Source organism: Tympanuchus pallidicinctus, unplaced genomic scaffold, assembly GCF_026119805.1.
Source record: "Tympanuchus pallidicinctus isolate F22 unplaced genomic scaffold, pur_lepc_1.0 scaffold3, whole genome shotgun sequence".
Classification (NCBI taxonomy): Eukaryota; Metazoa; Chordata; class Aves; order Galliformes; family Phasianidae; genus Tympanuchus; species Tympanuchus pallidicinctus.
Window position 1 is genome coordinate 32,158,166 of NW_026294747.1, and position 21,325 is coordinate 32,179,490.

At 35.3% G+C, this 21,325-nt stretch overlaps 1 protein-coding gene across 6 annotated transcripts in view; it reads right to left on the reverse strand.

Moving 5' to 3' along the window:
* NOVA1 (NOVA alternative splicing regulator 1) overlaps positions 1-21,027 on the reverse strand; it is a 128,969-nt gene extending 107,942 nt beyond the window's left edge. For 2 of the 6 annotated variants that reach the window (XM_052696316.1, XM_052696315.1), the window contains exon 1: positions 18,876-18,987. Coding sequence is in view for 3 of the 6 variants with exons in the window: in XM_052696313.1 (XP_052552273.1) it covers positions 18,876-19,019; positions 20,840-20,975 (280 nt within the window). In the remaining 3 variants the exon portion in view is untranslated. Of the gene's footprint in view, positions 1-11,957; positions 12,035-18,875; positions 19,020-20,839 lie in introns of those variants that run through there. The other 4 variants (XM_052696313.1, XM_052696312.1, XM_052696317.1 and 1 more) reach the window with 4 other exon arrangements.
* Between the last annotated feature and the right edge of the window lie 298 nt (positions 21,028-21,325).

Below are 21,325 nucleotides of genomic sequence, written 5' to 3' on the forward strand. Positions count from 1 at the left end.
TTGCTTTATTACTAATTTCTAAATCTAGAGTGAGAACTACCTAAAAAGGAGAAGTGGTAGCAGTATCATGTATTTCAATTTTCTTCTATTTGGAACTAGCATTTGATTTTGTCTGGCATAGAAAAAGGCAGTGGAAAGCAGTTAGTTATTAAAACACCTGTCTTCTTTAAAGGAAAAAAATTTAAAAAGTCACAACATAACCAGTCATATCATTTACATACTTTCATGAAGCACTTCCTTCCTTGCTAACAATAAACAGTCAACATACTTCATATAGTCTCACTGAGGTGTTTTGGGTTTGGTGGGTTTTTTTTTTTGTGTTTTTTTTTTTTTTGTGTATGTGGGTTGTTTTGGGTTTTTTTTTGACCAACTTGAATAAAAACCAAGTATTTAAAATATATACTGGTATAAAATAAGGCTCTTCTGATTCATATATACTTGTTTATGTTTGTGTACAAAACTGTGACCACTGTACTGGCACCTAAATGGTCTTTTAAGTTATTTTAAGTTATGTATTTTGGGTGTGAATTAAGTATGTATGTATACATGTATGAACACATACACATATTAACCTTTCATCTATAAAAATATTTCATTCTCATAAGCAAAGATCTGCAGAGTAACAGCCAACACTACAAGACAGAAGCAATTAAACAGATTCCAGCTTCAACATTTTACAAAGATATCAAGTTGAAATTACAGCAGATATTCACTACTTTACAGACACCACAGAAAGATTTCTCCTTGAATACACCACCACATTGAGCGTAAAATCTCAAACAGTGCAACTGTGAAACTCAGAGCCCAAATTAAACTGCAATTCTAAAGCAGTAACACCTAGGAGAGAAAACTAAGGAAATTGAGAGAATTCAAACAGCTGACAAGAACCACTATCAGTTAATCAGAAACTTTTTTGGATAAGACTATCAAAAAAGATAACAGCAAGAATAATAGTGAAATCCAAAGTTGCTGTATTCACATGACTGAAGAAAACATTTTTTCATCCAGTTATGCCTGTTGACACTGGTAAGTCTTACATTCAAGAAGGATAAAACACGAATAAATAGTTATTTCTACTTAGCTCATCAAAAAAAGAAATGAATCTGTATAGCCAATCACGTTTCAAAAATTCTTCCCAGACAGCCAATAGGGAGGAAAAGATTATTGATTCCTGCCTTAGTTTAAAAAAATACTTAATTTTTAATTCACACTTCAATAAATTCATTCTTGGCAGGAATAAGAGCATCTCCAACACTTCCAATATTTTTATTTGATCAAGTCAAATTTATGAATACTACTACGAAATAATCAATAGAAAAAACTGAGTTCTTTAACTTTACATTAGTGCAAAGGTATATTAACAAACACATCTGCCATTGCAGTACGTTATAATGCAGTTTTTAGTATGAGGGATACTTTAAGACTTATGTCTCAATCTATGTTCCCTTCCTATATGCATATGTACATGATTCACATATAGATATATGAAAATTTCTTCCTGTGTTTGCTTGTTTATTTATTTTAAAATAAAATTAGTCACCGAAAGTATCTCAAGCAAGATGTAAGATAAAGGTTTTAAGTGCAAAATCCGAAATACTGGCTTCAATCCAATTATCCAACAATTCCATCAAAGATGATGCCCAAAAGAAGCTTCACTGGATGATATGAACAACAATAAAAACACTACTCTTCTCCAGTTTGGTCACCTTCCTTGCCCACTTGGTATTTTCCTAAAACATATCCTTCCTTTCTTCCTTGGTTCTTACTTTGGTATATGAAATCCTGTTTTAAAAGAATGTTACAACTAACGTACACACATGCGTACATCTTGTATCAGGCTGTATATGTCAATATGGTCTTTGTTCATGTTAGTCCAAATTGAACTCTACTGCTTAACAAAAAGTTGAACTTAGTTTATCACAGTCTATAAGACTTACTGCCACTTCACCTAGAACAGCATTGTTAGATATTTTTGCTCTGGGTGCTGGGAGAATGGGAATAAAGCTGCACAAACAGGAATTTGATGGAAATGGTTATCAGAACGCTCATCCTTTCCTTTGTTACTTTAAAACGATCTTAAGTGAGCTTATACTAAACAGCAGAGAAAGACGCAGTCATGACTCCGGAGCAATAAGACGCTACAGGATAATCTATCAAGCGGCACCTCTAACTAGAAACAAGAAAAAAGACGGAGAGAAGAATAAAAAGTAACAGTGGTAACACTTACAGAAAAATCATAAAACATACGAAGAAAAACCGACTCAATTTTCAGTAAAATTATTTAAAGGCAGTCTTCATCCATAAGATATTCTTGGGGTCTTCTTTAGTGAACTTAATGGCACCCAAATAGTAGTGGAATTTCAAAACAACCTGAAAACTGGTACCCATATTTTAAAATTCCTCTATTGCCAAGACAGTAATTGTTAGTATTTACAAAGGTTGTTTTTTTTCCTTAACTACACAAAATTTATGCTGCCAAAAAAAGCTATAGGTGGTTTTTTTAAACCCGTGAAGTATTATTATCAAAAGTTAATTTTAAAATCAAGAAGTCTTTTCTTTCCAAAGAAATACATTCTTCATATCTAAGATACTGACACAGTCAAAAAATTAAATATACCCACAGTCCACATATTAGATAAAATATTAATCACAGTTCCAGACGAGTAATCTAAAAACTTTTTTAACCTGTTCTTACAAAAATCCCAGAAGTTACAATGGTTTTCTTGGGACTCCACTTTACAAGTTGATAATTCTTCCCAAATATTGAGCCAATAAATCCAGATACTAATAAGCAGGGCACAAAAATTTTCATATTCATATTCCTTCTGTTCCACTCTTCCTTCCCTTTTCTAGAAGTCATCATCGTAATGTAATTCAAGCTAACTTGGTGAATTTCTAAGCGGACCACGCTGAAAATAAAACTACGGATAGTAAAAATGTAACATGCATTCAACATACATACATGGGTATATGTAATATAGAATCTTAAAAGTGAATTAACTTCTCATTTTGAACAGAAATGCAAGAGTCATCCCATTATTGAAAGTAAGCTCTGTTCCTGTTACTAGAGCATAAAGTTTTGTGTTGCTTTTGTCTTTTTTTTTTTCCCCAGTTTGAGTTTGGGAAAGGGCAGGAAGAATCGGCTGCATTTTTAATCAGCAATTCTTTCTTACCATAACAAAGCATACAAAGGAATCCAATCCCAGAAAGACTGAACAGCATAAGAAACACAAATGAAAATATAACCACAACATCTTATGAATTGGAAAAAAATACTGTTGGTGCAAAGTTAATGGTGATGTCTCAAAAGCCATGTTTAATTCCAACACAGTTTTCACTGCCAACTAAAGTAATTTTTTACTCACATAATTAATTTATGAACTAGATCACTTATTCACATGACATTTTGCTTGGAGTCATTTGATTCTTAAATTAGAACTACGTTTCTTTTTTTTTTTTTTTTTTTTTTTTTAAAAAAAAAAAAAAAATGGAGGTAGAGAGGCACAATAAATGCTTCCAGGAAAAAAAGGCTACAATGCCAGGATTTCCTGGTTTTGCTTCCTTAGTGTTATCCTTTAATGCTTCCTTGTTCTGGAGTTAAGAACTGTAGCTACCTGCAATAAGACAGAGTGGGACTTAATGATCTCAAAGCGTGATTCTATATGATGTCCCACTAAAAGTTCTGTCAAAAAGGACAGTAGTTCCTTATATTAACTAAATTCCCTTTATCATAATAAGAAATCAAATCACCCAGTTATTATCCTATAAAAGGTATGCCTGCCCACCAGCTTGTTTGTATAATCTCAAAAATTAACACCATGCTCTCAGGTCTTTACCCTATTCCACTCTATACATCACTTCAGTAAGCAAATATACTTCAGATCTTCTCCCCCACATTTATCTCAACGATGAGCTCGACAGGATGACCTCAATTTTGGGGCATGTAGCTAACACAACAAGAAGTACTATTATGGGATTTCATGGTTTGTCTGGAAGAGCAGCAGATGACTGAGTCCTCCTAGTTCAAGAGGTCCTTTCTACACCAACATCCTAATTACTTAATGGAGTACCTTCCGAGAAGCTCTTTCAGCTCCCTCCTGCACTGCATTCTTTTTGAACACAAAATATAGAAGCCCACCAAGAATAACTTATGTATAAGAATAGGGATGAGGGCCTAACCAACACACAAATGTAAATTCTGATAATTTCCATACTCTTCAACAGGGTCTGCCAGTGCAGCAAGACAAAACTGAATCAAGTTTTGCTTCCCACCCTCTGCCCACAGTCAGGAAGTCAAAGGCTTTACACACTGCTTAAGTGTTAATAATTCCAGTGGCTGGTAAGTAGGACATCAGACGATCTTGGTGCTATACTGCATTCAGCAACTGGTTGAAGTCATTATTATCAACACTACTTTGTTGACAAATCTAAAACATAGCACCATGAAAACTGATATGAAGAAAAGCAACTCCACACCAGCAAGACTTTGTAAGTCTTATAGTAGTTACTTCCTTCAGCAAAATTGTATTTGCAAGTCTTACTTTTCCCCTTTGAGTTCTGTTACATGTGATGGGTAATTTTTATCTAACTAGTGAGAAAAGGGCATGTTTTTAACAACTGCTCACAATTCTCAAATGCTAAGAGATTATGATTTAAGTCTTAGGAAAAAAAAAAGTGAAGGAAGTTCTGCCTTCTTTCCCCTTTATAGAATTTTTACAGTAGATTTTTTGACTGTCCCTCAACATTACCCATACCATTATTTTAAGTACTGTAATTCTGAATTAAATAGAAAATTACAAAATATTACGGGGAACATACACTACTCAAAGATTCCACTACAAATGCAGAAACTTACAGCTATCTTTTGAGCTATCAATAGTTTTTTTGTGAAGAAAAAGGTCCACCATCTTTATTTACAGGTTCACGAAAAGCAGCAAGTCTAACAGAATTAACAGCTTTCAGTTGTAAAACTAATAATTCCAGTAATACACAACATTAAACATGCCATTTGAGATATATGCCGATTTAAACTACCACATATGGCATATGGCATATCTATCTAATTATCACAGTTGTGTTTTCATAGGGAGAGCTACTCTGGTTTTTAAACAATGTGTCAAAATGCACTGTTTTATCTGAAAACAAAATGCACTATATTTTACAATACCACTAAGTTAATATTGTACTTTTAATGTGCAGCATACTACTGGTCAAAAAGCATCACAACATCTCTACTGTTTTAGCACTGCTTTTAGCTTTTTTTTAATTAGTAAAAAGTTGAGGGAATTCTAATAGAAACAGTAAGTTTCTCAAAATTGCATTTTGAATTTTTGTTTTTCAAGTCTTAAATACAGCCATTGGCATACTAAGTCTTAAATGACAATGGACAACAAAACAATACAAAAAATGCTCTAATATTTTACTTCAGACTCTCCAGCTTGGTGCTTGGTGTCACTTCAGCTGTTCAGTTATTTTTTTGTTTTACTGTTTCTTCATGTAAATATACAAAGAATTGCACACAATTACCATGAAACATTACATAATCCTAATTTCTCCTTTTGCAGCTCATAAAAAGTATCATGTATTTTTATACTATAACATCAAAATGTGCGTGGAAAAAAAAAAAGATATTGGCCAAATAATTATGCACCAAGCCTAAACTGCTGTGACTTTTTTTTTTTTTACTATTATTATTTATTTATAATACTTGCTTTTAAATAAACATTCAGTTCTTGAATAATAAAAGTACCAAAAGTTTCTATTTAACTCAAAATTAGACAATCACAAAATTATTACATTAATTTATCATTAAAATAGATGCACTTTATATGCTTTATATGCTGATATAATAATTGAATAATTATTATTATAATAATTTGAAAGCATTAGATTTTGGACAATGAACCTGAAATACTTATTTCACTTTCACAATTAGGGTCAGATTCTTAAAAAAAAAAAAAAAAAAAATCAAGTGTTGTTTACACAATTGGTCTAATCCAGAATAAGGCAAAAAAAATCCCTAAAGCACTTCAACTTTTTTTCATTATTGAAAAGTCCAAACAATCCTCTTAACAAAAAAAAAAATTGAGTCAAAGCATTGTAATTAATCTAAGGAAAATAGGATAACTGACCTTCAGGTTAATTATTTCAAGTCAAAATTCCAATATTTGCAGAGAATTTATTTTCAGTTTACCAGTTCCTTTTAACACTTCAGATCAGAACTTTATTAAATAGATAGAATATTAAATAGAGTCCTTCCCGCAATCTCTGTTACTAATTTTTGTTAATTTTTTTAGCTCCATACTTCATGAATTTTCATTTCAACCTTTTGAAACTAACAATAAGAAAACAAAAGAAGTGTAGTAATATATGTAATACAAGAAATTTTTTTGCAAATGGAAACAGACCCTGGATATTCAGTTTGAAGAGAATTTGTAAGTCAACCAGTGCTTGATCTAAGGCTTCTCTTCTAAAATAAATCTATCAGCAATGATAGCACACTTTAACATAAAGTTAGTATTTTCCTACACAATTACTGAAATTACTGAATAGATTTACAAATGTATTGAAAAGCAAGCACTATATAAAAACACAACTAGTCTTTTAAGATGAAAATATCCAACTGTCTGCATTAAGCAAAGCCAAAAAAATAAGAATGACAAGAATGTTTTTAATCATCATAGAATCACTGAATCACTAAGCTTGGAAAAGACCCACAGGATCACCCAGTCGAACCATCCACCAATCACCAATAGTTCTCACTAAATCATGTCCCTCAACAGCACATCCAAATGCTCCTTGAAACACCACCATGGTCAGTGACTCAACCACCACCGTGGGCAGCCCATTCCAGTGCCTATTATAATATATTTGTACTATTTGTCCTGCTTTGTCCTGGCATTAAAAGGTTGCATTTATGCATTAAAAATCAACAGGAATTTTTAAAACAAAGCAACTTTCCCTTTAGTTATTTGCCTCCTATAAAGATAAGGTATTCAACTCTTATCCCAGTAGAGTATAACATGTGTATTGACAAGCTCATATTGATAACACATTATACATTTGTATTTGATAATTCTTTTTGAAAAAATACTAAGGAATACACAATTTATGTTTATATTCATCATTTACTTGACTTCATAGAAGCTGAATGTAGGAGGAAAGACATCTCTAAACAGAGATTCAAATAGCTCTATCCAGCTAAGAAAAGTTCAATCAAAATCATTTTACAAGGCTACAAAACCATGAGACCATTTCTCTTCAGAGAAAAAGAAAGCAGTAACATTAACTTTCATAGACTAGCATCTGAAAAAATAAAAATAAAAAAAAATCCTTTGTTAAAAAAGGAAAAACTTAGAAATAAAGAAGTATTTCACAAAACAATCTGAACTGCCTTGATTTCTTTCTAAAGAACCATTTATTTTATTACTGTTATTTTTGACATACACTATCTTACGTCCCTATGTAAAAACACAACAAAAAGGGGCAATATAGACTGGATACACATTCTGCCTTGTGCAAATGCAGCACTTACCTGAATTAGAGGTTTGTATAGAGAAACTGTCTTTGTGTCTCCACTCACTTTCCTGGAAACCAGTGAAAATCACAAGAAATTCTGTCTCCTCACACTTGAGAGACAAAAAATATTATATTCTTTTTGCTGAAAATAATATAACATCAGCAGTAGAATGATTTGAGAATTGTATCTCATTCATCAGCAGAAAGAGGTTGGACAACTTTAAGAAATAAAAAACTTGAAATCTTAAGAAAGAGAGTTGAAAAAAATTCTTCAGATTTTGATTCCTTCCAAAATGTCCTCACCTTAGCTAAAAATACCTACTTTTACTTATCACACAATATGAATTCATTGGATTGAGAGTGGTGAATACATTTAACTGGCACAGCTTCTACACAGAACATCAAGTATAAAAGTAGAGGTTAAGAAAGAAAAGCCATGTTAAACTATTTAGGAAACAAACTAAAAGTTTTCCAGTGCTTAGGACATGCTACATTACAACATCAAGATTCAGAATTTTAAGGTCTATAAGGGGAAAAACTTAAGTTCTATGGAGTAAATTGTAGATTAAAAATTAAAATTAAATACTTGATGAGACTGCATCACTGATAGTCTCATAAATATAGCAGCATGCATGCAGCATTTTTTGATGAAATACACATCTTTCTAAGGATCTTCAGTTTTTATGAAATGGGCCATCCTGCAAGATTATTCAATTTTCCCCATGGAAAGGGCTTAGAGGGGGCATCCCACACCTTGAAGTTGATGACACCAGTATGCTACACCTATCCAGAAGAAACATCTACTACAAAATTTAATATAAAAATCATCTTTTGCTTATGAGCAAGAGAAAAAAAAAAATTTGGAGAGTAATAAGCTCCTTTGTATGCAACATTTAAATGCTACAGCGAAAACTGTTACACTCTGAATGGATTAAGAAAATAGAACCTACTTGAAGCAAGTGAAACTTCAAAAATGAAGTATCTTCATCTTACCCTCTACTTATCGACTTACCTACAAGGATTCAGTAATATCTATTGACTTGGATTCACATTATTTCATGTACATGAGCTTACTCTTCACATGAAATACACCACCATTCCCTTTTGTTTGCTGATAAACTGCTATACAATTCAGTAAATAATAACAGCATTTTTCCCTCTGAATTGGCATTAGAACATCACACACCTTTCTAGACCTATTGATATAGATCATACGACAAATATGAAATCTACATTCGTTCCTGAAATACTTTTGAGCACACTGGTGTGGACTTCCTATCAAATAGTCATCTTCAGTTTATCTCTCCCCCCCCAAGCACACTTAACTTTATGAAAACCTCATCACAGAAAACCAGTGCTAGTATGTACTAAGACTCCCCTCAATCTCCATGCTGCTATTTTTTTCAAGTTTTGTCTTCACAGAATCTTTGAGGGAGAAAAAATCCAAATTAAGACACTGTCATGTTTACAACTACAGAGGGCATTATGATAACCTATCCTAATCTATTATGCAACATTTCTCAGAAGAAACCCTTGCTCTATCACAGGTGCCCATTTCACTAAAATACATATTTTTAGGAAAAGGTCTTTACATTTTAATCATGGGTGTAATACCATAAACCCTTAATAAATTATTGTTACTACCTCTGAACATTAGTATTGGAGAAAGAAGGCACCCAAATCAGAGCTGGTCATTCTAGTAAAAGCACCAGCTACTTAAATAAAGACAAAATTGCCAATCTTCAAATAACTAATATAAAGCTGCCAAAATTTACAAGCTAGACTTCTTTACAAAATAAAATCTACAAAAAGAATTTTGAACAAGGTGATATTCAACAAGTTCCTGGGCTAGCCAGCACTGAAAGCACAGTAACCATTTGTGCACGACATTAGCAAGCTAATCCCCCTCAAAAAAGGGCAAAAAAAACTGTGTATTTATTTTTCCAATGTTGAGCATATGCATGTGTTGATGAAGGGAAAAATAAAAAAGGCACTGATTTTGTAATTCTAGATGACTACATTTTGTGCCCTTTCCATGTATGCTCCCCCTAAATCAAATGTTGTTTTATCCTAACAAAGTATGAAGGAAAAAAACCAGTACTACTTCTAAACATCAAAACAAATACATTTGTAAGTACCATCAAAATGACCCACCGTAAAAAAATACACAGAAAAAAGAAAATTATTAGTCACTGATTAAAAAGCACCACTTTTTTTTTTTTTTTTTTTTTTTTAAGATTTATTCACCACTTCTTTGAATTAAATACTTCCCTTGCTGTGCACTGCATGGCACTCACCAATACCACGTTTCATCCGCCATTGTACTACCAAACTAAAAACCCAAATTACTTAGGTTTAAAATACACTGCTTAATTCAGACACCTGTCTTTGTGACTGAATCTTTGTGATGTGAATCTTTGAGACTGAAAGTTTATATAATACTTGCACTAACTGAGTTTCTTATTCGTAAATAGTATGGGAAACATAAGCAAGGACGAATGCAGCTTCCCATTTCACTGACTTACTCATCAACAACATGCCAATAATAAAGCTCTAAGAATAGTAATTACATGCAGATCTCTACACACACTCTTAAAAATACTGACTTTAACAATTTGACTTAAAATCTGGCTACCTGAAGAACTGTTTGTATCCTTCTTCCAAATACTAGTTAATCAGAAAAGGAATACGTGATGTACCCGTGTAAAACAAAGAGCTGGGGGCCATGCAAGGTAACTATTTCTTCTTGAGGCTTTCCTTTCAAATCTTAAGTTGCACATTTGTCATATAAAACTCTCCTTTTTCTGATTATTTAGGATCAATTCATCATAAAATACTTTTTAATGTAATGCATTGTTCTGGCACTTATTGGAACAGCTAGCCACATATATAGATCCATACAAAACTAGAATACAGCTCATTGAGTTAGAGTATTTATTTCATTATTGTTAATAGCAGTGCAAATACTAGATGAGCACTTGGTGTTATTACCAACCTAAATATATATATATATATATATATATATATATATATATATATGTTCCTGAAAAATTATCTTTGTGAAGTTAACACTTCCTTTTTTATTGAGTATTTTACTATGCTAGAAGTTACATGCTTAAGAAAGAGTAATCTCAACAAAAACTGGCAGATTTTACCATATGCTACACCACACAGTAAAAGACTCAGAAGCTAGGAAGTGACAAAATTATATGGAGTTCTGGGTATTTGATTTTCAGTTTAGATTGACAGAGTTGCCAAGTGTCCATCTAATACAGTAAGTAGAAGACATACAATGAAATGTGTGCAGACATGCAAGACAGAAAACATACATGTTCTATATCTAACACTTCTCATTGAAATAAATCATTTGTATAAAATTCTAAGGAATCCAGTAGCAGCATTTAGCTGCGCACCTACATTTAGTTGAAGATCTACAGGATGCCAGATGAGCCTTTTTTTGCTCCACAGAAATTCTCTTCCAAACCAGGTCAATAAACTGCTAAGAAGTCACCCATTTCCCTTTTTAACATCCTCAAGAAAACTGTTGGTAAACTACCAGATTAAAAATAAACATTCTGCAAGTCCAGCTCAATACTGCTGACAAGACAATATGCACTGGAGCTCATAACCTGCTGTTTCTACTATACACTCTCCTATCTACATGCAGGCAGGAAGCACCAGATTACAGGTGGGGACAAAACATAAATCTCAGATCAAGCTTCATCGTTCTATTGCATGTGGCCTACATGATCTTTCCTCCCCCTTCAACATTCTGTAACTTCACTGTCCAACTCTTTGGGAACACAGTGGGATATATTTTAACTCCATGTGCTTACTTGATGCTTAATGAAGTCAAATAAATGGCTATGTGCCACTTTCTCCTTGGGTACTGCATTATTTTACATAAAAATTTTCAATAATTTGTTTTAAAGATACTTCATAGTCACACATCCAGTTAAATACATATGATTTTTCACATACAGTTTGAAAAATGAGAGCTTAGTATATATTAGGAAAAATGATAAATTGCTGCTGTCTCTGATTACCTGGCTCTCTACAGCGAAATTTTTCCCCCCCACACTGGAGAATCTTTAGAAAGAACTAAAGTTACTACTTCAAAATAAAATAAAAATACATGTACATACAAATCTTCAAGAGCTTTGGATGTGTGTTTTGGAGGTGTTCTTGATTCAAGCAAACAGGTGTCACTCTACGAAGTGGGGAAAATAGTACAAATGTGTGAAGCTCTTCATGTGGAAATTACAAGAGTTAAATGGCACTGAGCAAGGCACAAAAAGTGCTTTTAAAATAGAAACACAGGAACATGCACAGAACCTCAGTATCTAATTTAATTAATGACTGAGAATGCAAAGGCTCCAACTGGTGAAACATTAGCAGCAGCCATGAATTTCACTGTAGTTCTGTATAAGTTATCTTACCTGAATGATTCTCAAAAAAATGTCAACACATCGATTGTATTTTTCATCTGATCCTGTCAATGCTGAGATGACAGGCCCTGCAGGATGCAGTGAAAGATCAATGATGAAAAACAGGTGTTTAGCCTTTTCATAATCAAAACCTACATGTTGAGGCAACCATGAAATTTTGTCTGGGGTGCTTTTGTATATCTAACATGCTAATTTTACATAACCACCTTCACCTATGTAGACAGACAACTACATCTCTTCCTCATTTGGAAGTAACTAAACTACCTGACCCCAAAGTCACTCAAATTACCACAGTATAACTTCAAACTGGTCCCTAATTCACTACTCTTCATCTTATGCACATCAGCTACTTTATACAACAACTCCTGTTCTCTATGGCTCTTCAGGAAGGAGGCTTAATTTTTCCCATCAATTACAGACAACACTTAAACCTTACCTAAACTTACAGCAATTCACATGCCGATACAAGCAACACATAAAAAAATACTGCTTATACCTAGCTCAAGCAAAGGCTCACAAGCTCACATTCAAAAGTTACAACAGCAACTACTACATTGTTCAACTTGGAGCTGACTTCAGCAGACATGTTTCTGAACATGCCTTCATCTCAATTCAGCATTTCTATTAAATAGAAGGAAAATTCAAAATAAAAGTATCCTGATGATCATTTATCATTCAATTACAAGCAACAATTACAATAGTTAATCCTTACAATACTATGAATAATCCCAAATTGGGATGAAGATACCTCCAAAATCAAAAGAAAAAGAAGTTGAAATAGAGTCTTGCAAGCCTGCAGTATAACATTTACAGATTGACAGTTAAAGCTCTGGTTTGATGTTTTCTCTGGGGTTGGAAAGACAGAATGGCCCTCAGTACCAGGATGAATATAAGGAACCTGACAATTTCCTAAAGTCATGCCACACTGTCAAAGTAGTAGTATCTCTACAATAAATTAACAGTCTCACAATACACAACACATTGTTATTATGACCACCAAATACCAAATTCCCACAGAAGCACCTAGCATATCTCATGACAAAGTGTTCTACAGTATGCAAGAAATACATACCAGACACAGATACAAAAGGCTTGTCCAAAGTGAAAGAGAAGCAAAATACTCAGTGCAAAAACACCTGTATTCACTCTCCTCCCATTCCATTTGCTTAAACAACATAGCTGTTTTCATTAATAGACATATCTTTTGTCAGAATAAACAAAAACATTTTTGCTATACCCATTACAATGGTGACATTTCAATATCACATTTATCAGATTCATTATTCCACAGATGTTTGGGACAGGAAAAGCACATTAAGAATTTTATGCTAGTGTCAGACAATTAGAAAACCTCAAGTCCTACCTAGAAACATACAATCAATAATATTCCAAAAAGCAGCATTTCCATTTGTAGTACATATTGTGCTTTACATCGTGATACTGCAGCCTCCAAGGGTCAGATTAATTAAGCCTAAGAGCAGCTGCAGTGCAACGTGAGAAGCACACTGCCAGAGCCTCACCAACCCAACCCAATTACCTGGAGCATTCCAGTACTGCCACTGACAACCACCACTTTCCTCATCAGGTCATTAACTCCTGCAGGTTGGCTAATAAATGGTTAAAAAAAAAAAAAACAACAACAACAAAACAACACTAATCTCTTTATAAGACTGCAAAGCTGACTGCACCAGCTGCAGGATGCAATGATAAATCCCAGTGAGTTGACTGTCAGTCAAATCACTCCAGATGTTGCTTAACTTTATGCTAGAACAGTATCCAAAGATGGAAATGAGACAGCAATCAGGCACAAGCCCTTCTTCCAAATCACTCTATCCTCTACTCCTAATAGCAAGTATAAGAAATTCTCTAAATTCAAGGTCTCTTTTCCTGGCCAAAAAGCTACTAGTCACCAATGAAATAAATTAAGGTCAACTACAAAGGACAGTCAATTAATAAACATACAAAATCACAGTGCTTGAGAAAGATACTGACTGCTACAGGATGAAACCAATAAGAAAAAGAACAAGAAGACACATCAGCTTTTGTATCGCAAATCATATAGTTTTCAACAAAATTGAAAAAAGTGAGAAAAACAATCACAAGAGAAAAGTCAAACATTACTAAATACAGCATTCCCTTGTGTTGACCCTAGCCGTCATTATTTCGTTTTTTACGATGCAAAAACAAGCATACCAATAAAAAAGGTAGATTATTTTGAATCTATCAAGTTGTTTTATACATTTCTTACATAAGAGAAAGGCACAGCACTTCTAGCAAAACACAGTCATGCACAAGTTTATTCACTTATTAACATAAAGAAGCCCCTTTATACAGAAGAAATCAGCACAAAACTTCTACTCAGAATTTTTCTAAATCTGCCACATGAGAAAATGCTAAATTTACACTGGCCAAATTAGATATGGAATAACCTCAAGATTATATGTAGTTACATATTCAGTTTCAGCTTCTTTTTGAATGTAAAACATATTAAAGATCTGCAGTCTAACAAGCTAACTTTTTTTTAAATTCTCTTCCAGTAACTAGGCAACTGACAACTGTCCAACTGAGAATTATCTCTCTGAACAGCTGGCAATCAACACTAGAGTGGTTTTTTTTGTTGTTGTTGGGTTGGGTTTTTTTTTGTTGTTGTTTTTATGGTCTTGCTTTTTATTTTCCCTTAGTAGAAAGATCAGTAATGACAGCTTCTTTACAAAACTACACAGCTCTAAAGAATCCACCTCTGAAACCTCTACTTTTTAGTCACCTCCGCATTTCCATTATCTCAGTAGTTGCTCTTATCAGTAAATGTTTACAACAGAATCTGAAAACCTTAGATTTATACGTATGAAGTCTCTATTTAGAGAATGTCAACACTTAAACAAAGAAATATCAAGAATAAAAATGGAATGTATTTATTCATCTATGACAGCCTCCTTCAAGAACCATGACAGACAGCTAAACTAACTCCAATGTAACTTTTAACTGCTTTATTTCCCTTTTATTTTTAATACTCATCTGCTGCTGAAAAATAGCATTTCACTCATATTAATCCATGAGTTAATTTTTTAAAACATTCCTTCTGCTACTTCAGCTATCTTTTATAATTAGAAATTAACGTGGCAATTCCTTTATGATATAAAGGAAACAATGGTGAACCAAGCTTGATATATTACACTTTCCCCCACCCTAACAGTTCAACGAAACTCAAAAGCAAACTTACAATTAATAAGTTTCTATAGTTACTTGTCCATTCAATGCATTTGAAATGTTTTTAAGAGTCACAATGAGATAATATTCAAAAGGGGACATGAACTAAGTACAGCAAGATGATCTCACACAATTCACGGATGTTTAAAAAAAGACATTCAAACAAAACATCACTAACAATTCACTTTGTGAAAACATCACAGAGGCATACTCCATATATTCTGCATGAGGAAGAGGAAGGAAACTCCTCCTTTCATATTCTCCAAATATTCAGAACACTACTGATCAGAAATCTGCTTTAAAAACAACACAACTTCTCTATTGTTGAAGGCAGTAAAACCTTATCTCCACTTAATTATGTTTTTATTAAGCTCTGCTCTTAATATGATCTGATTTAAGTACACATATGACTTCATATTCCAATAAATTAAAAAACAGTGACCGAGCTCAAACTCACTCAAGCATCAAGTTCAGATCAGGCAAGATCCTGTTGCAAGATAAACAACGTGATGCAATGTAACATAATTTTGTGAGTGTGTGCAAGTGAGAGACTTGAAGGGGGCGGGGGCGAGTGCTGAGAGAAAGCAAGAGAGAATGCAAGCACGCGTCAGCATTCGCAATGGAAAAAATACATATGTCCACAGGAGTTCTCAGTCCAGCACTTGCTATAATTTAGAATAGAGAAACAGAAAAATTGAGAGCTTAATGCAACAAAAATACTGACGCTGCTTTATACTGCTCAAAATACAAGCATGAATCAAAACAGGTCAGCAAAAGGGCCGCTTTCTCTATGAAGTTCACTTTATCAGTATTCATGCAGAATGGCTATGTCAGTATTTAAATTTTGGACCAAAACTTAGCAGTCAATAAATACACTCTACTTCTCTGCAAAAGTTACCAGCACTACTTTAAAAGTAGGGCCTATTTTTTGCCAGTCTAATTTTGTTTCTACTAATCCGGTGGGACAAGACTGAAAGAATCAGGGATAAGCACAAACTCAAGCTACAAAAGTTCAGATAATCAGAAAGTCAGCTGGTAACCTGAAAAGAGAAGAATAAATTTTGCACTCAAAAAAATAAGACTCTGGTCAAAATGGATGTATGTACTGCTTTCTATTTTGTGAACTAAGATGTTCAGTTAAAAACGTTTGTGTTTTTTTTTTTTTCCTTCAATGTCTTGCAATAAGAGCTGCCATACGATTCCTCAGTAGTTATGTCATTTTTTTGATACACAAAAATAATTCCAACAGAAATCAGTCTGCATACTGAAGTCCTACATTACAGAAAAAAGAAAGAACACTATTAGATCATAGAAACTGCTCATGACTTCCGTATTACAACCAACTTCCTCCTTTCCAAACAACAACTTAGTCAGACTGTACTAAAACTTTTTGGAAAAATGAGAAGTTTCACAGAAAATTCAGTGAATAAACATTTCATGCTTAAACACACACTGAACACATTCTGAGTCACATACAATATTATAGGCTAAGTAACCAAAATAATCACTTAGAAACAGTATACAGAAAATAAATTGCATCTTTATATTAGCTTTTTCACAAGTTTCCCTTTCCCTCATGCTATATGAGTCTGAGGGTCTGGAATAAACCCAAAAGTTACCAGCTTACAGAATGTCAGGACCTTTGAAAATTCCACAGGTTTGTGGTCAAGTGCAAACAGAAAGACCAACAAGAGTTAGCCCCATTGGAGTCCATTTCTCAGATCCATTCCACACCTTAACCAACTTCCTTAAAACACTCACTTCCTACATAATGTGGCTGCAAATCCAAAGCAGAAAGTATAAAGTCAAACTGGAACTTCATTTGCACCTGTTACAGTTAAACAGTTTGAGCCTCTCTTTCCTAGCTGCCTGTATTATTAGTACTACTGATTTTAAGAGAGAATGTGTTTGTCGCAAACGTTTTTACTGGTGTCTAGCTAGCTACTTTTTATTTTTCAAAGGTTTATCTGCTACTCGTGATATATCTTTACAATTTGCAAGACAAGAGAATATGTAATTCTGATTTAATCAAAAAACAGAAGAACTCTGCTGGAGTACTAAACAAAAGATCTAATCTTTCGAGCATCCTTTCCAACTGAGTGTAAATAAACTGTAGTAAAATGAAAAGGCTTGTAATTTGGTATTTTAAATATACTTCATAAACACCAATTTTCTGTAACATCCTTGTATATCTCATACTACCTCATGTATAATGCAGAAAATGTATTTCATTTTCATCTATTGACAGCGAATTTAATTTACTAGTGCAGCTCTTTACGCGGATTATGTTATTAATTCTGCAATCAAGCTCTTTTGAATGTTTTTATTTCTTCCTAGAATTTTCACAATTCTACATTGATTCCCCCCAACCCCCGCTCTTCCACACCTTTCAAAATAATTTTTCCTTTAACTTTCCGAAAGAGGAATGAAAAATTTAAAATAGGGAAAAAAAAAAAAACACCAACAGTATCAGCTCATATACTGTATGTTTCAAAGGAAAAAAACTACATGCATTACTTCAACTTTGGACTTGTAGGAATTACAAGTCTCATTCACCAAGGAGATATACAACAGGTGCATTAAAATGTCCATAACAAAACTCATTGTAAAAAGACCACAATATCTCCATTAATAAGAGATTACCCACTTCTCCTTTATACAGAACTAATAAAACAGGGAAAATAAACGCTAATATGTTAGTGTCCTACTTACACCCATACCAATTGCCTTCACTGTTTTAGAGAATTCATCTTGTTAAACTAGACCAAATGAAAAGTAGCTCTTATTTTTCCACAGAAAAGGTGTTAACACCTAGTCAATTCTAAATCACCAGATTACCATCAAAACAGAATCAAAACACCAAAACTAGTAACACGTTATCTGCATCCATTTATAACAACCCCCCCAGATCACATTCAAATACAGAATGTTAAATTGTTGACCCTAAGGAAAAAAAAAATCCAATTGCAGAAACTAAGATGTTTTATACTGTTATGCAAGACCTCCTCTTCAGAACTTTTAAAGAAGAAATATTAAATCAGGTATTTATTTCTTATCGTACACTAATATTTGAAAACTTGTTTCTTGCGTGCAGATACAATTTATGAGAAATACTTGCTCTTCAACTGTTCAGTGTTTCCCTTTTATAGCAGAGTTTTCTTCCACCACCATGGTAAACATAATATAAAGAATATCTAAAGAGCAGCGCCTGTCCTCTTTACTTCACTCCAGAGCCAGTGAACAAAGCAATGAGGCATAAAGAAGGTACATAATGGATTTAAAGTAAATGGCCCATTCTTTAAGAGGAGGCCTCTCAATTTTATTCATTCTAGCTTAATTGTCATTGCAGTGTCTGAAAACTTCAAACGAACAATTATTTTTACGCCAGCTGTCAAGTTGGTTCTTTAAAGCTAGGGTTTTTTTTTAACCAGCAAAAAAGCAAACAGAATATTTTTTTCAGCAACACTGAAAACATTTTTAGACATATATAAAGCACTTAGATAACTAGATGATAATCTACCCACTTCATTCCATACATCAAGTAAAATGAAACATCATATCCACTGTTGCAACTTTGTTGCATGCTTTTCAAAAAAAACGTTTCATGCTGCACTTGATGCTTATGTGCCAACACATGAAACATACTGACACGTTCATACAACCCATGGGATTTAAACATAATCAGCTAATTTTCGCACCTACCTGGGTAAAAATCTTTGGATTTAGACAGCTTGATGGTGGCTCCAGTCTCTTTCTGCAACTGAACAATTGTCTGTCCTCCCTTCCCAATTATAGATCCAGCAGCATAACTAGGTATGAGGACCTTTAGAAAATATTGGCCATCCTCTGAAAAATTGAGATATGCATGGTTAATATAACTTACAAACTTTGATCTCTCCCCCCCAGACCCACAAATGATGTTATATCTTTAGCCTCATCCACTAATGCATGCATTTATATCTAACCAGTTGCGTCATTCGCAAGACATGTTTGGACTATGTCTCTGACATTTCAAAATACGCACTTTTGTTTCAAGCAAAATAAAGAATCCATATACATTCCTTAATTCTGTAAAAGAATAAGAATAAAATTTTAACTCCATTTCAAAGGCGGAATGTTTTCAGCTTTCCTTCTGGTAACCATAGCATACAGAAATGACTAAACCCTTAAAAAAAAAAAAAAAAAGAATCTCTGCACAAAAACGTGCCTCGTCACAACTACAACCTTGCTTGAAAATACTGCAAAAGAAATGCCAAAACTAAGGAGGAATGAATTACAAATTCTAATGGGCTATTTGTTTGTCATTAGCAAACACATGAGAATAGCAATTAGCTATTGCATGCATTCTTCTTAAGTGAGAAAAACGACTACTTGCTACCAAATAACCCACCCAAAATGTGGGGTTTTATTCCAAGCATCTCAGCCACTGCCAAGAAAACAACTCAACATGGTGAGGATGGAATCACTTGCCTAAGTAATCCTGGTGTATTCCTTTAGCAGTTCTTAAGGAACAATGATCTCTTTTAAGCTCATTAATTAAAGGACATTAAGAATCTTTCCCGGTTACTCAAAAGCCTAAGTCACATATTGTAAATACACTTAAAAGGTGATGAGATAGACAATGCGAGTCCTCTACTCCCTACTAGCATTAAAGCATATAACCAGAACCGTAAAAAATACATATGCAATGAATGAAAAAAAAAAAATCCAATCTGATCCAGCAACTGATTATCAGTGCTCTCATCCCAAGTCAGAGACACTGAAGTCTGACAACCTTCTGTAACCAGCTCTGAAAAAGCGCAGGACAATAAAGGTTGGTCGATTCCCCAGACTTATGATCTCCTCAGTGATTAAAAAGCTGTCCCATTGGCTTTAGCATCAAGATTTTTACCATGGAATCTATTTTACAAAGTGATTATTGGGTTCTCCCTCCTCCCCCTCTTCCCCCCTTAAGCAAGAGGAGCGATCCGAGTTCACCTCACTTTCCCCATTCAAACCTACAAGCGCCTTAAGTGCTTGCGTGTGACAATAGTGCCCATCCATATTCATCCAGCCGGCTGCACGATGCACTATATTTAGCCAGCCTGCTGTCTTAATATCGGGCAAATAAATTCACCTCTGCCTCGGTGCATTGTTATGACGACTCTGGTGCAAACGAGCGGAGGAGACGCCGGTCCCGTTATAACTCATTTCCCCCGGGCAGGGCGGGCTGATAGCTCCCGAGTCCCCGCGGCAGAGCCGGCTCCCCCCGCAGTAGCCAGCCCTCGCCCCCCGCAGCCAAACAACACCGTGCACAGGCTGACAATAGCACCGAGGCCAAGGCAGAGGGAAACGCAGGGCAAGGCTAAAACGCAACTTGTGACCCGAAGGATGCAAAGGGAAGAGAGTGCGTTTGTCTCCTTCCAGCCGGCTGCCATTGATCGGAGCCAATTGTGCGGAGGGAGCCCCGCAAGCCTGCCTCCCCGCCGCCGGGTCGCGGCCGCGTAGCCCCTGCGTGGGCATTAAATCAAAAGCCCGGTGGATGCCGAAAAGCGACGCCATTTTGATGAATGATAACGTTAGAGAAATGGGAATGGTTGGGGGGGCGAGGGGGAGGCAGGCAGGTAGGGAAGGAAGGGGAGAGGTGGGTGGGTCGGGCGGGGGGAGGCGGCGGAGGAGATACCCACCGCCCGTGTTGGTCCTCTTGGTGCTGCCCGCTTCGGGGGGGGCTTCCAGCGGTCTTTTCCGGGAGTCCGGCGGGTCCAGGTCTATGGGAACCCCGGTGTGGGTCCCGTTCTGCTGGATGGGAGCTGCCGCCATCATGTTTGCTGCTGCTCGGAGGAGAATTGTCTCTTCCCTTCGGTGCTGGGGGGGCAGGGAGGGAAGGGGGAGGAGGAGGAGGAGGAAGGAAGAGGAAGGGAAAGGGGGAGGAGGAGGAGGAGAAGGAGGAGGGGAGGGGGCTCGTCCCGTTCTCTTGTCCTTTTCGAAAATGTAGAACTACGCTCGGGGTTGCCGAGGATGCTGAGCGCCTTGTTTATCTGGCAGCCGGGGGGAGGGAAGGAGAGGGAAGGAGGGAGGGAAGCGGGCAGGACTGGGCTGGAGGAGCAGCTGCAGTGCAGTGTCAGGAGGAGATGAGGAGCACGGAGACGGGAGCGAGGGGGCGAGAGAGGGGA